The following is a 13,884-nucleotide window of genomic DNA, read 5'->3' as shown; positions in this document are numbered from 1 at the left end:
CGTGGACTTGTTTTTTTCATTTGATGTTTATCTGCTGAGTCACTGTTCAAAGGGAAACTTGAACTGAATGAAAATTCAGGCTCGAAAAAACATTTCCATGAGAAGTTATTTTCATCCTCGACATCGACGAACTCGAGCTCATGCACAGACAGGCTGCAGCTAACACTGTTAGCTCAGCAGAACCACCTGATGCTAACACTGTTAGCTCAGCAGAACCACCTGATGCTAACACTGTTAGCTCAGCAGAACCACCTGATGCTAACACTGTTAGCTCAGCAGAACCACCTGATGCTAACACTGTTAGCTCGGCAGAACCACCTGATGCTAACACTGTATTTGAAGAAAATATTTGATTTGAAACCAAACAGATTTATCTTTATCCATTTAAAATATCATCGGAGTCAAATCTTGATATACAACATTTATTGAAATTAAAAAATGTCACATTAAATATATACACGACCACACGTCTCAAGTAAAGCATCACACAGAAACCTGTTTCAATAAAACAAGTTGTAAAAGAACAAAAACAATTCTTCATTTAGAAAATACTGAACGGCCGATTGAGGAATAAGTACTTCATGTTTTTGAAACAATAATAATAATTTGTACCTAACATTTTAATGCAGAAACAACAGAAACGTCCACACAAAAAAATGACCAAATGAACAAACTGTCTAAAAAACAACAGAATTTTTATGAAATGTATTAAATCAACTCGCTGTTCAAATCTGTAAATCAGTTTCTCCTGCGAAATGTTTTATTTTGATGTCCAGACTCGTCTCTGTTTGGTCACAACATTCACACCTTCAACCATCAAATCCAGTTTATCACAAATACGTCTCGTTCACGTGGAGAATAACCAAGCATTAAACTCATCATCACTCACTGCACAGACAGAAAACACATCAGAATCACTGTCAAATACCTGAAACTCATAAATCAATATTTTTTAAATCACTTAATAGTAACATCTGTGTGATGGGACTCATAATGAGGACGTGAACCTCGTGTGAGGTGATCTAATCATAAATATCACAAATGTTTTTAATGTTGAGAATCTGAGTTTGGAATGAAAACAATGAATTCATCTGAAAACGCTAAAACATTAAAAAACAAGAACATGGAAAGAAAACAGAAGTTCATTCATGCAAATCTCACCATGAGACTTCTGAATAAAACATCCTGAGACGGATAAATGTTGACTTGTTTGTGTCAGAAGTTTGTTAATGTGGCAGGATTTCTTCGGCCACTTTATTGCTACTTTATTTGTTGTGCATTTGTTTGTATTTTATGTTAGTTAATGTCATCTTTTGTGATAACTGCAGTTCAGAAAGTCAACACTGTGACGCACTTTCTCCTCATCTTGGAACATGTTTAAACTATTTAAACTAACCCAACACAACTACCTTTATTTATTTATTTAAATTTTTTTTGTTAACTTTTTTGTCTGTTCATTGTTGAATTAATCGACTTCCATACAAACCAAACACACCACCCGACTCTTAATATTTCTCTGAAAAGACATTCAAAAAAAAAAAGATTCTTCTTCCTCAGTCAGTTGAAACCTTGATCGAGCTAGCGTTAGCATGTTAGCTTGGTGAAATTAAATTATGGCTCCGTCCGAAATTCTAACATATTAAACCTCAAAATTGCGTCAGTGAAACATTTTCAAACACTGAGATCTGATTTACTTTCATTTGAGAGTCGCGCAGCTGAAAGAGTTTTTTTCTTTCCATTTGGTCGCCGACATACATTTATTTATTTATTTTTTGTCATTTCAAAAATTTTATGAAGTTTTTCCGTCTTGGTTTTAAGCTAATGTGCTCCGTGTCATAGACACTGCTCTTGCTAATAATCCCACAATGCATTGCTCTTGATTTACGGCTCACTGTTCATAAACTATTGTTTATTTTACACATGAACCAGTGTTTGCGGCGGCTAATCATCCCAGTGGTCACTGGTGGTACTGCAACTAAAAACTCAATGAGCTCAGTTAATATTCTTTGTGTCGTCCATATTTAATCCACTGAGGTTTTATTATTATTAAAAACCTCTGTAGAGCCTACAGAGGTGAGCTTTACTTTGTGACATCATAACCTGGGACACTAATGAGCACGTGCAGCAGTCGACACAACCAGGAAGCTACAAACTGTCTCTCTCTGGACGCCATCTTTGATTCCAGGATCCAGCTCTTATAATAAACCCTCTGGTCTTTTTATCCTCACGCTGCTTTGAAAAGTACCTGTTCAGATTATCCTTCAGTCGCTCTCATGATGGTCCATCAGCTCGACCTTCATCATCGTATTCATCATCTTCATCTTCCTCACAGCAGGCAGGAGATGGAGACCTTGGTGGTGGAGTATGGGACGGTGTCTGGTGAGGGACAAACAACATGTCGCTCAGTTTAAACATTTTCATTTAAACTCTTTTATCGCTGACAAAACAAATGATGATAAAGATCCCAGCTGATCACAGCAGCACATTTATATTGTTATAAATAGAAACTGTTTGGACCAAATGTTGTATTACAAGGTTCAAATATAACAATATGTACTTCCATACTGTAAAATATATACAGAAATACGTATTATACCTTCAGAAGTGTTCTCACCTCTGTCCTGCAGCGAGCTGACGTAGGCCTCAATGAACTCCTTCTCTCTGCTGTCCTTCACCTCCTCCTGTCTCGCCTCCCTCCACCTCCTTCTCTTGTTCTTCTCTTTCTTCTCCTCGTCCTCCTTCTTCTTCTTCTTCTTCTTCTTCTCTGCGTTCGCAGGGTTGTCGTACAGTCGGATGAACCTGGCAGGTGACAGCAGAGACGTTACACCTGCGCTGCACACTTTTTGTTGTGTTTTATATTTTTACCTTGAAGCAGAATAATAACATAAAACTGAACTGTGATTGTTCGGCTATAATTAAACTAATGAACCTGACCGTGGCTTTTGTTAATCGCCTGGATGTCAGAATATCTTGTGACAGTTGTGTGAAGTTGCAGGTACAGTTTTCACACACGTCCACTACAGGTCATCATTTCGATATCGATGGTTATTGTGACGCAGACAGAACTCACATCTATGACAAGCATCAAGGCTTCAACTTTACTGAGTTAGAAACTGTTTGTCAGTGTCTCTTCACGATGAACCTGCAGTTGGATCTTTATTTTCTAAGTTTCGGTCCTCAGACTGTAAACACGGTGACGTCGTGGTTGTTTACTTGATGTCGGGGTTGCTGCACAGTTTGGTCGGGATGCAGGTGAGCTGGTCGCCACTGACGACGATCATCTTCAGCGTGGAGACATTGGTGAGACACTGAGGGAGGTACGACAGGTTGTTCTTATGGACGAACAGAGTGACCAGCTGCTCCAGCCTGTACACACACACACACACACACACACACACACACACACACAATTGATTGTTGGTCATTTGTTTCGCAGTGAAGCACAAAGAGTTCTGAGAGGACGAGTGTCTGAAGAAATCAGCTGTAAAGACACCTGTGACAGACTTGTAGTGGAGACAGAAACAACAATAGAGACTTCCTACTGTTGTTGATCAGACCTCAGGTGGTGATGATGTCATCAGTTACCTGTCCATGTCCTGCGGCAGGTCTGTCAGACAGTTGTTACTCAGGTCCAGCAGCTGCAGGCTGCTCATCCTCAGAGCACAGATGGGGATCGACACAAACCTGTTCTCCGCGATGTCCAGGTGAACCAGCTGCTTCAGGCTGCTCAGCTGACAGAGTGACAGAGTGACATCATCAACATGGTGACATCACCAACGCGATGACATCATCACAGCAAAACCAAAAATGTTTAAAGGTCCTATTTTTAGGAAAAGTTGATATTTGCATTTCATTTCCAACCTGTCGTGAAGTGAAGCTTTGAGATGGCGCCGACTCGTCCGACGATCCCAGAGCGTCAGTTTATGACGAGTATGAGTTGGAAATGAAACTCAAAAATCAACTTGGTTTGACAGACAGCACCTTCAACAATCAATGTGTTTGATTGTCTGATCAACAATCAAACAATCTGGGCATTTTGTGCTGAAAGGAATAGTTCTACATGTTGCAGCTTAAAGTTTGAGAGTCAGATGTTCAGATTGCTCTCATGTCTCTACTGGAAGCTTCAGCCAGCAGCCAGTTAGCTCAGCTTAGCTTAGCTTAGCTTAGCTTAGCTTAGCTTAGCATACTTGCTCTTTGATCTGGACTTGAATTAAAGTTTAAGTTTTTGCTGTTTCATCAGGTCGTGTACCAGAACTATTTCTTAGCTCTGAGCAGTTGCCAGGCAACCAACAGCGATTCCAGAAACTTCCTGCATTCAGCTCTCAGAAAACAGTGAACTGTGTCCGTCAGGTGAGCTGAAACCGCCACACCATGCTTCTGTCTCACCTCAAACGGCAGCTCGGACAGGTTGTGGTTTCCTGTCAGTTCGAGTCTCTCCAGGTTCTCGCAGTTCCCGAGCTCTGGAGGAACTCTGGACAGACGGTTGTAGCTGACGTTTAATTCCCTCAACTCCGTCAGTTTACCTGAGGACAGAGGACGAGTGTGTGAGGCTGAATACAGGTCTGCAGGAACTGACCTGCTCTGATTAGAGGATGAAATGTAATGTCACCGATCTCAGGTGGCAGCTCTGTGATGGCGTTCTGGGGGATTTGGAGCACAGTGAGCTGAGTGAACAGAGCCAGGTAGTCCGGCAGCTGACGGATCTTGGTGCCCCTGACGTGCCACTCTCTCAGGTAGGTCATCCACTGCAGCTCGCGGGGGAAGTCCTGCAGAAATATTCACTTATTCTCTGGCGGATGAAGGTTGTCGAAGGTGTGAACTCTGTTCTGACTCCGCTAACTCACCGACCAACGATCTCCGTTCAGCTGGAAGATCAGTTTGCTCTGATCCGGATCCTTCTGGTCCTGCTGGTCTGTCTGATTCTGCTGCTCCACTTCTGGCAGGAAAACAGCAACAACAACATGATCAGCAAATACACAACAACAGGTTACTACCAAATATAAACACAAAAGAAAATTATTACAGCAGTTTATTAGTCATGTTTACCTGTGTACACCTGTATCTTCCCGTATACACCTGTATACACCTGTATCTACCCGTGTTCACCTGTATCTACTCTGTATCTACACGTATACACCTGTATCTACCCGTGTTCACCTGTATCTACCCTGTATCTACACGTATACACCTGTATCTACCCGTGTACACCTGTATCTACCCGTATACACCTGTATCTACTCTGTATCTACCCGTATACACCTGTATCTACCCGTGTACACCTGTATCTACTCTGTATCTACCCGTATACACCTGTATCTACCCGTGTACACCTGTATCTACCCGTGTTCACCTGTATCTACCCTGTATCTACATGTATACACCTGTATCTACCCGTGTTCACCTGTATCTACCCTGTATCTATACATATACACCTGTATCTACCCGTGTTCACCTGTATCTACCCTGTATCTACATGTATACACCTGTATCTACCCGTGTACACCTGTATCTACTCTGTATCTACACGTATACACCTGTATCTACCCGTATACACCTGTATCTACTCTGTATCTACACGTATACACCTGTATCTACCCGTATACACCTGTATCTACCCGTGTACACCTGTATCTACTCTGTATCTACCTGTGTACACCTGTATCTACCCGTGTACACCTGTATCTACCCGTGTACACCTGTATCTACTCTGTATCTACCCGTATACACCTGTATCTACCTGTGTACACCTGTATCTACCCGTGTACACCTGTATCTACCCGTGTACACCTGTATCTACCCGTATACACCTGTATCTACCCGTGTTCACCTGTATCTACCCGTGTACACCTGTATCTACCCGTGTTCACCTGTATCTACCCGTGTTCACCTGTATCTACCCATGTACACCTGTATCTACCCGTATACACCTGTATCTACCCGTGTTCACCTGTATCTACCCATGTACACCTGTATCTACCCGTATACACCTGTATCTACCCGTGTACACCTGTATCTACCCGTGTACACCTGTATCTACCCGTGTACACCTGTATCTACTCTGTATCTACCCGTATACACCTGTATCTACCCGTATACACCTGTATCTACCCATGTACACCTGTATCTACCCGTGTACACCTGTATCTACCCGTGTACACCTGTATCTACCCGTGTTCACCTGTATCTACCCATGTACACCTGTATCTACTCTGTATCTACCCGTATACACCTGTATCTACCTGTGCAGGTCGGTACATCAGTCATACTGGTTCTCTCCAGGTACCGGTGCAGCTGGTTCCGCTCGCTGGTCTTCAGGGTCTTGCAGTAGATGCGATACTGCCACTGCTGTTCGATCCTTCACAGTCAGACGGGTTAATGAATTATTGATCTCAGGTTTCAAACTCGCGACCTTCCTGCTGTGTGAGTCCAGACACTGACCTGCCGTCACTGCTGAACCGCGGCGCTGATGTTGGATATAAATAACTGTGTGTTCATGTTACTAAAATCAGCTGATGAGTAGAAACAGTTGGCTGGGAGTTTTAGACCGACGACACACGACTGTCTGATCAGAGTGATCATCATCATTATTAGTACTAGTAGTAGTAGTGCACCATGAAGTTTTTGGGAGAAAAAGTTAAAACTCAAGTTCATATTTACAATATTTTAAAAGGTAATAATATCAGCTCAGAAGTAGTTATTTGATATTTCTATATATACGAGCCGTCCCTGAGGGGACGAAGGTCCTCAGAACACTTCCCGAGGTGGCAGGGTCCGCCACATATAAACAAAGTAAAACGATATGAAATTAACTTTTTCATTTACAGGACAGTTTATTTACTCAGAAATCATTCAGTGAAGACTGATGTTAATTCTCAGGTTTTAATATTAAGTCAAATTTCACGTTCTTCACAGTAACAGATGTTTTAGAATATTTGACATCAGACGTATAAAATCACAGATGATTTAAGATTTCTCTAATACATTTCTGAAGCAGTAACACTGTGAAAATGTACATTGCATTTCAAGTGAAGTAGTTGAGTGAATGTACTCAGTCACATGAAGCTTGTCAGCAGGTGACGGTGCTGTGGGCTCACCTGGTGAGGGCGCTCTGCTCCATCCTCTCCTGCTCCTTCTTCTGCCTCTGACGCTGTTTCTTCACCCGGACCTCCCAGATCCCTCGGATCAGGGACAGATCGTAGACCGGGACGTCCATCTTCCTCTCCAGACGCATTTCTACTCCTGAAGAGAGGAAGAGGAGGAGGAGGGGGGAGAGGAAGAGAGAGAGGAGGAAGAGGAGGAGGAGGAGGGAGAGGAAGAGAGAGAGGAGGAAGAGGAGGAGGAGGAGGGAGAGGAAGAGAGAGAGGAGGAAGAGGAGGAGGAGGAGGGAGAGGAAGAGAGAGAGGAGGAAGAGGAGGGAGAGGAAGAGAGAGAGGAGGAAGAGGAGGAGGAGGAGGGAGAGGAAGAGAGAGAGGAGGAAGAGGAGGAGGAGGAGGGAGAGGAAGAGAGAGAGGAGGAAGAGGAGGAGGGGGGAGAGGACATCATTTCTTTAAGGCTCAAGATTAAATCCCATTGTGTTGTCTTGTAATCAGAGTACTTTAGTAAAATTCTCAGGAAGTATTTCATGTTACATGACATCCTGCTTCTGTCCACATCAGAGGGGAGTGATGGACTTCTTACTCCAGTGAAGATGTTTGAATCTTAAAGAAATCAATAAGATCAAATGTTTTGTTGTAATGGAAACTGATCTGAGCTGACATGATGAAATGACGCCTCAATGAATCATTTTGTTCCTCAGATGTGAAGATTTCTTGTTTTTCTCTTCTTAAATCAAGAAAACATCTGAAGGTTTCATTATAAGAGTAACATGTAATAAATTAATTGATCAATAAACTGATCAGCAGATTAATCAACTGATGGTCATAAATGAGCAGACTGAAGGATCAGAGCACCTCCACTGCCAGTACTGACCACTGACCCTGACCCTGGACCAGACTCTGACCCTGGACCAGACTCTGACCCTGGACCGGACTCTGACCCTGGACCAGACTCTGACCCTGGACCAGACTCTGACCCTGGACCGGACTCTGACCCTGGACCGGACTCTGACCCTGGACCGGACTCTGACCCTGGACCAGACTCTGACCCTGGACCAGACTCTGACCCTGGACTGGACCCTGACCCTGGACCTTGATGATCCCCTGAGGATGAACCACGCCGACTCCAGCTGGTCAAACATTCCAACCCGTCAGATTCGAACCAGATAGCCTCAGCATGCTAAATGCTAAATGTTCACATCACACTTAGATATTAAGATTTAATATGTTGACATGCTAACATGCTAAACATGCTAAGAGATGAAGGAGGTGGAACTCAACTTCCCATGAATCATCGGGACAAACGTCCTCCTGCTGTTTATGAAACAGCGTCTCGACTTTAAGAGCTGCTAATCTGCCTTCAGCCTGACTTCCTGTGTCCCTCTGATTATCGGTTGACTCTGGGTCCAGTCTGGTTCTGGTCTCTGTTTAGACCCAAACTAACATCCAGCTGAGACAAACACAAACGTTCCTGCTGTGATCTCACCTGTGAGTCTTTGTCCACGTCCTGCCGTCTGTCAGCAGCCTGTTTACTGAGACCCGACTGTGTGTGTGTGTGTGTGTGTGTGTGTGTGTGTGTGTGTGTGTGTGTGTGTGTGTGTGTGTGACACAGCATGCTATTTTTACCAGCAGAGATGTGACCCCTGCAATGTGTGTGTGTGTGTGTGTGTGTGTGTGTGTGTGTGTGTGTGTGTGTGTCACATGATCCTCCTCACAGACCAGCATGTTTCTGACATCAGGTTCTTCTTTCTGTGTCACGCAGGTAAAATAACTCTGTCGTCACAGCTCAGACACAATTATTACGCCTGATTTTAATTTAATTTCACTCTGATTAGTTTGATTTAACAAATTTAATTGAATGTTTAAAATTGCAATAATGTCAGAATAAAAAACTGAAACAAAATGAGTAGATAACAAAAAAATGATCCAAAACAGCCAAAAAATAAAAGAAAATAAAAATTAAAATGGAGAATAAAGGCAAAAACAAAGAAACAATTAAAAAATAAATAAATAAGGAACAAAATTTAAAATATGAAACTCAAAGTCTTGTCTGGGATAATGTGTCTGTTATGTCAGTCAGTTTAAAGGCATCTGCCACAGATAAAATAAGTGCTTCAGTTAGTTTATCATCATCATCAGGGTTGGGTTTATCTCTTTACATCTGCCACATTACACATTACAGTTTACGAGTTTTGCTTCAGTAAAACAGCGCTGACTGATTCTAGAGATGAAGAGCAAACAACTGAATGTTTTGATCTAAACATCAGCGAAACAGACAAACCACAAAAAGTTCAGAATGTTTTGAATATTTTTAAAAAATCAACTCAGATTCATTTATTTATAGATTTATTTATTTGTATTTTTTGGTTTCAATGTTTCAAATGTTGTGATTTTTATTTTGTTTCAAGTACAATAATCATCCAAACAGCTGTGAGTGCTTCATCTATAAATATCAGTCTGCGTGACATTAACAGTCAACACAATGTAAAGACTAGTACAACGTGTGTGTCACCTTCTTTAAATACACACACACACACACACACGTGCACACACACACGTGCACACACACACGCGCACACACACACACACACACACTGATGGCAGTTCTATAAACAGTCACTGCAGTGTCACAGGCTGCAGCTTTTCATTCATTAGTGAGTCTTTGTGCATATATTGATCAATAAAATAAAATCAGTATCACATTGATATTAATTAGTTATATCATTGTATATTGTAAATGTTACCGGTCTTGAAGACTGTTTCATATGATCTTATTTGAGTGTTCAATGAGTGGTCATCATGTAAAGTCACTTTCTCAGAGACAAATATTCAATTTTTAGGATCAGAATTAAAATCAGTTTTATTACCAGTTGCAGGTTTTCACACAGTCAACACAGTAAAAGTAAATAAATATGTAAAACAAGCAGTGACCTCAAGAATCTCAAGAACCAAATATATGAAATACAAATGTATAATAAAATGATATAAAATGTAACTGTTTTAAAATGTGTAAAGAAATATATAAAGAAAATACATCAGTAAATATGTTTGTGGAGGTAAACAGAGGAGGGGTGCAATGGGAAATAATACAGGAATAAATACACAAGTGCAAACATACATCTAAAAATGAATACATCATCAGTTTAATGGAAAAGTAAATAAACTGGGAAATTCATTCAAAAGAAACTTAAACACAAAATAAATCAAACAGAAATAATAATTTATGTCATATTTATTTATCTAATTGACACTGAATTATGATTACATGATTCATGGTTTAAAGGATTAAATGTAAATATCCTGTTTAATCCTGTTGAAGCAGCATCACAGTGATCTTTTCATTCTCACCAGCCTGCTGCAGTTCTGCTGCTCCTCCACACGATGGCGCTGCTGCACTGACAAATAAATGCACAGTGACACATATTCATAATTTATATCTTATTGTCTCGGTTGACTCATTCTGACGCCCTTACGAAAATACATTTCGATTATGAATGATGTCTGCATATTTAATTCAATTAACTTCTACTTTTCAATGTGTTGTTTCCGTCTTTAGTGTTGGTTTAACCTATTTTTAAGAGAGACTAATATTAAATTCATTAATGTGACATGTGATGTGTATCAGAACTCCGCCATTGTTCTGCTTCTTCTTTACCAGTAACTTCCGGCCCGCGAAAAACTGACCAATGGCGAGATGTCTTTTCCAACAGTGTTAATGATTTTTGGTTGAAGCGGCTTTGAAGGACACAAGATGGAGTTAACCCTCAGTACCGCGGAAGAGGTGAGTAAAGTTTGTTCTTCTGTTATTTAATGAACTAAGTGGACTTTGTGTTCAGTCTTACCATTCTGTGTAACATTAAATTACAGAAAGATAGGTTAGTGTCAGCTAACTGTTAAAACGTAAAACTAGCTAACCTGAGCTAACAAAGATACATGAAGGTTTTCTGCTATTACCTTTTGTTACTGATGAACACAAAATATAGACTTTATTTGTAATCCCGTTTAGTTTCTCAACATTATTGGTAATATATATATGTATAGGTCCCTGAATCAGTCTCCAGTGATTCAGCGGGAGGCTCTGGGGTGAGTTAACCGTCCTCCTGCTGCTAACACTGGGCCAGGGGCGGAGCCAGGACGTTTCTGTGGGGTGGCCAGGATGGTTACATAATCATTTTGGGGTGGCAGTGTCTCACTAGAAAATATTGGGGTATTTAGGGCACCAACACCACACACCTCCACAATATCGAGAATGCAGGTAATGGTGGAAAAGATCAAATATTCTCTTGGTGTATCAGGATTACACAGACATAATTTGAAAAACAGCTGTTTTTATTATAGCCTGATCAGACTATATACACACACATGAATAATGGCCAGCAAAGTGGGCCAACAAAAGGATCTAACAAGGAACAAATTGAGATTTGATTCCAGTCATACGCATATAAGGTTTCAGGGCTACTGTACAAATGCACACAACAGTTGTATATGTTGTTACATTTTGTTGATGGTCTGGAATGCTGTTAGAATAAAACTAATAATTATTGGTTCTCCACTTAAAATGACACAGAGAAGCATGTGACCTCTGTATGAAAACCCTCTGACCAGGCTGCTTCAGCTGGCAGAGAAGGAACCCTGACATGCTCAGTCACATTTTAACTCTGTGGCAGGTAGAGACACACCAGTCAGTCACACAGCACACATTGGATGTTATGTTACAATCACCTGCACATATCCAATAGTAGAGGTGGGTAAAAATATCGATCAATGCATTGCAACATATTTTCTCCTAATTCAATATCGATTCAGAAAATCCTATGAATCTATTCAGGCATGCAGCGGCCCGACCACCCGCTGTCCCTCGCCGGACGCCTCTCGGTCCCCGCCTCCAGCAGCTGGAAGCGTCTCACCCGCGACCTCGCTGGAGGGTCGGAGGCTGACACGCTGCAGAAACACCGTCGGAGCTGCGGAGGAGGGTAGCCGATGTCTGTCCGATCTGTCACAGACTGTAAACTCCCAGCAGCCGGTCTCACCCTGGCCGCTGCACCGTGCGCCCGCGGGTAGCTCTCCTCCGGGGAGAGAGGGGGGTTCAGACAGGATGTGCGCGCATCTAAAGTGTCCGGTAGTGCCGTCGCAGTGCTGGAAAGGCTCCGCACGCCAGAAAGTAGTGACAGCTGTGATGCGGTGGTTGCATGGGTGGTTGGGGTCAGGCCAGGGTGGCCAGGATTCAGCGTGAGGTGGCCACGGCCGCCCCCTGCCACCCCACCCCTCCGCCATTGCACTTGCAATGTCGCGGCTGGACCCGAGTGAATATCCGCCAAATATCCGAACTGAAACTAACTTTACCACAGTCCGTTGACCCGTCACCTCTCCGTGACACTGGTCATTACAGAAAACTACTGTGGTTGGTGCGTTGCGGCCAGAGGATCGTAGTTTTTGAACGAGCTCAGACAAAGTGGGATGTGATGGTAACTTGAGAGCTTGGCTCGCACAATGTGCGCTAAGATCATTTCCCGGTTCGTACATTCATTTTTTTTTAGGGGCAAATGCGAGTGAAATGTGTGTGACACCATGCTGTCGTTTGGCTGGCTGTAGCAATGACAAATCCACTGGACTCGAGGGTCGAGCACTCCACAGTGTATTGATGAGGTGCCTTGCAGAAGATTTTTTTAAACGTGTTTTTGAGTGTTTGAGGTCGCTGAAAACCAGGTTCTTGTAAAACTCCTTCTAGAGTGAAGATATCCTGGTTTCAGTGTTTACGTCTGGATGGATATAAACAGAGTTTTGGAAATGCAGACGCAGACGTTTATCAGATTTTGTAGATGTTCTGTTAATCCAGAACAGCACAAATTACAATAGCAGGAGCACCACATGTGAGGCCACGCTGCCAGACGAGCAGCACAGTCCATGTAAAGCTGCCTGGCCTGATAACATCCATGCATGTGTATTAAAAACATGTGACAGTCAGCTCACTGATGTTATTACTGCTAATTTCACATCAAAATGACTGATGTGAATTATGACTCTTTGAAGGGAGCTGGATCTGAATTTCATTTTGCATGTGTAGACCAAGTTTAGCAGCACTGAATTACTTATTTTCTTTGTCTTAATGTCAGTAATCATTGTTCACATTACAAATCATGGCACCACATCCCTCTGTCAGTCAACAAATGTCCCTGTTTGCGGGACATTAAAGGATTTCTGATTGGGCACTAGGGCTGCCCGATAAATCGAACTTTCATAGTCATCTCGATATGAACATGTGCGATAAACACATCGCAAAAGACTGCCTGACATGCGATGAATAAGAAAAATCATTTTGTTTACATGCACCATGCATTCACTGTGAGCGTGCCACCATTTAGCCAATCAGACACAGGAGCCCTGGACACAAGGGCCTTCAAGCGTTGTTTATTTATCGTTATATTGTCATCACAATATTGAACAGTGTTATCGCACATTTTTCTCATTAAGTGCAGGCCTGTTGGGTGCCATCTTTGAGTCCAGTATCCATCCATCTATGATCTATAACTGGAGATCCAGTTCTTAGAACACATAAATAACAACATGTTTCCTCGATTCGTCTGTGTGTTTCAGGACGAGAGCAGGGCTTCCTGTTGTTCACTGTCGGCAGTTTAAGAGTCACGTGGCAGCGGCCGTGAGATGAAGGCATGTTGGAATTATAACAGAGTGTTTATATTAATACATCTGTGTGTGTGTGTGTGTGTGTGTGTGAGAGAGAGAGAGAGATTGTGTGTTTAACACCTTGGGACAGCATCATATCACGCCCCGG

The 13,884-nt window shown here is 42.2% G+C and overlaps 1 protein-coding gene and 1 long non-coding RNA gene across 3 annotated transcripts; one reads left to right on the top strand and one right to left on the bottom strand.

The window, feature by feature from the left end:
• Window positions 1-408: 408 nt before the first annotated feature.
• On the bottom strand, window positions 409-8,656 carry lrrc2 (leucine rich repeat containing 2). 2 transcript variants are annotated; one of them, XM_037097522.1, is made up of 11 exons: window positions 8,581-8,609; window positions 7,629-7,697; window positions 7,095-7,239; window positions 6,240-6,355; window positions 4,845-4,936; window positions 4,610-4,766; window positions 4,387-4,523; window positions 3,586-3,731; window positions 3,214-3,366; window positions 2,615-2,799; window positions 409-2,376 (listed from the first exon to the last, which is right to left on the bottom strand). In XM_037097522.1, exons 3-11 carry the CDS (start codon window positions 7,229-7,231, stop codon window positions 2,327-2,329), a joined length of 1,173 nt encoding a protein of 390 aa, XP_036953417.1. In that variant the 5' UTR covers window positions 7,232-7,239; window positions 7,629-7,697; window positions 8,581-8,609; the 3' UTR covers window positions 409-2,326. The 2 variants fall into 2 exon arrangements, with proteins under 2 accessions (XP_036953417.1, XP_036953416.1); XM_037097521.1 differs by lacking the exon at window positions 7,629-7,697 and having other exon boundaries at window positions 8,581-8,656.
• LOC119019178 lies at window positions 8,481-13,762 on the top strand. Its single transcript, XR_005074952.1, has 3 exons — window positions 8,481-8,582; window positions 10,753-10,875; window positions 13,689-13,762. It is a non-coding gene; the product is annotated as an uncharacterized LOC119019178 (long non-coding RNA).
• Window positions 13,763-13,884: the final 122 nt, after the last annotated feature.

The sequence above is a fragment of the Acanthopagrus latus genome, chromosome 5 (assembly GCF_904848185.1).
Source record: "Acanthopagrus latus isolate v.2019 chromosome 5, fAcaLat1.1, whole genome shotgun sequence".
In the NCBI taxonomy this organism is placed as follows: domain Eukaryota; kingdom Metazoa; phylum Chordata; class Actinopteri; order Spariformes; family Sparidae; genus Acanthopagrus; species Acanthopagrus latus.
This window is presented reverse-complemented; position numbering and strand designations above follow the sequence as displayed.

Coding starts and splice junctions, on each gene's coding strand:
- lrrc2 (XM_037097521.1), bottom strand. CDS start 7,231: ATGCGTCTGGAGAGGAAGATGGACGTCCCGGTCTACGATCTGTCCCTG. Junction 4,524..4,609: donor AGAGCTGCCACCTGAGATCG/GTGACATTACAT, acceptor CTCTGTCCTCAG/GTAAACTGACGGAGTTGAGG. Junction 3,367..3,585: donor CTGCCGCAGGACATGGACAG/GTAACTGATGAC, acceptor GTGTGTGTACAG/GCTGGAGCAGCTGGTCACTC.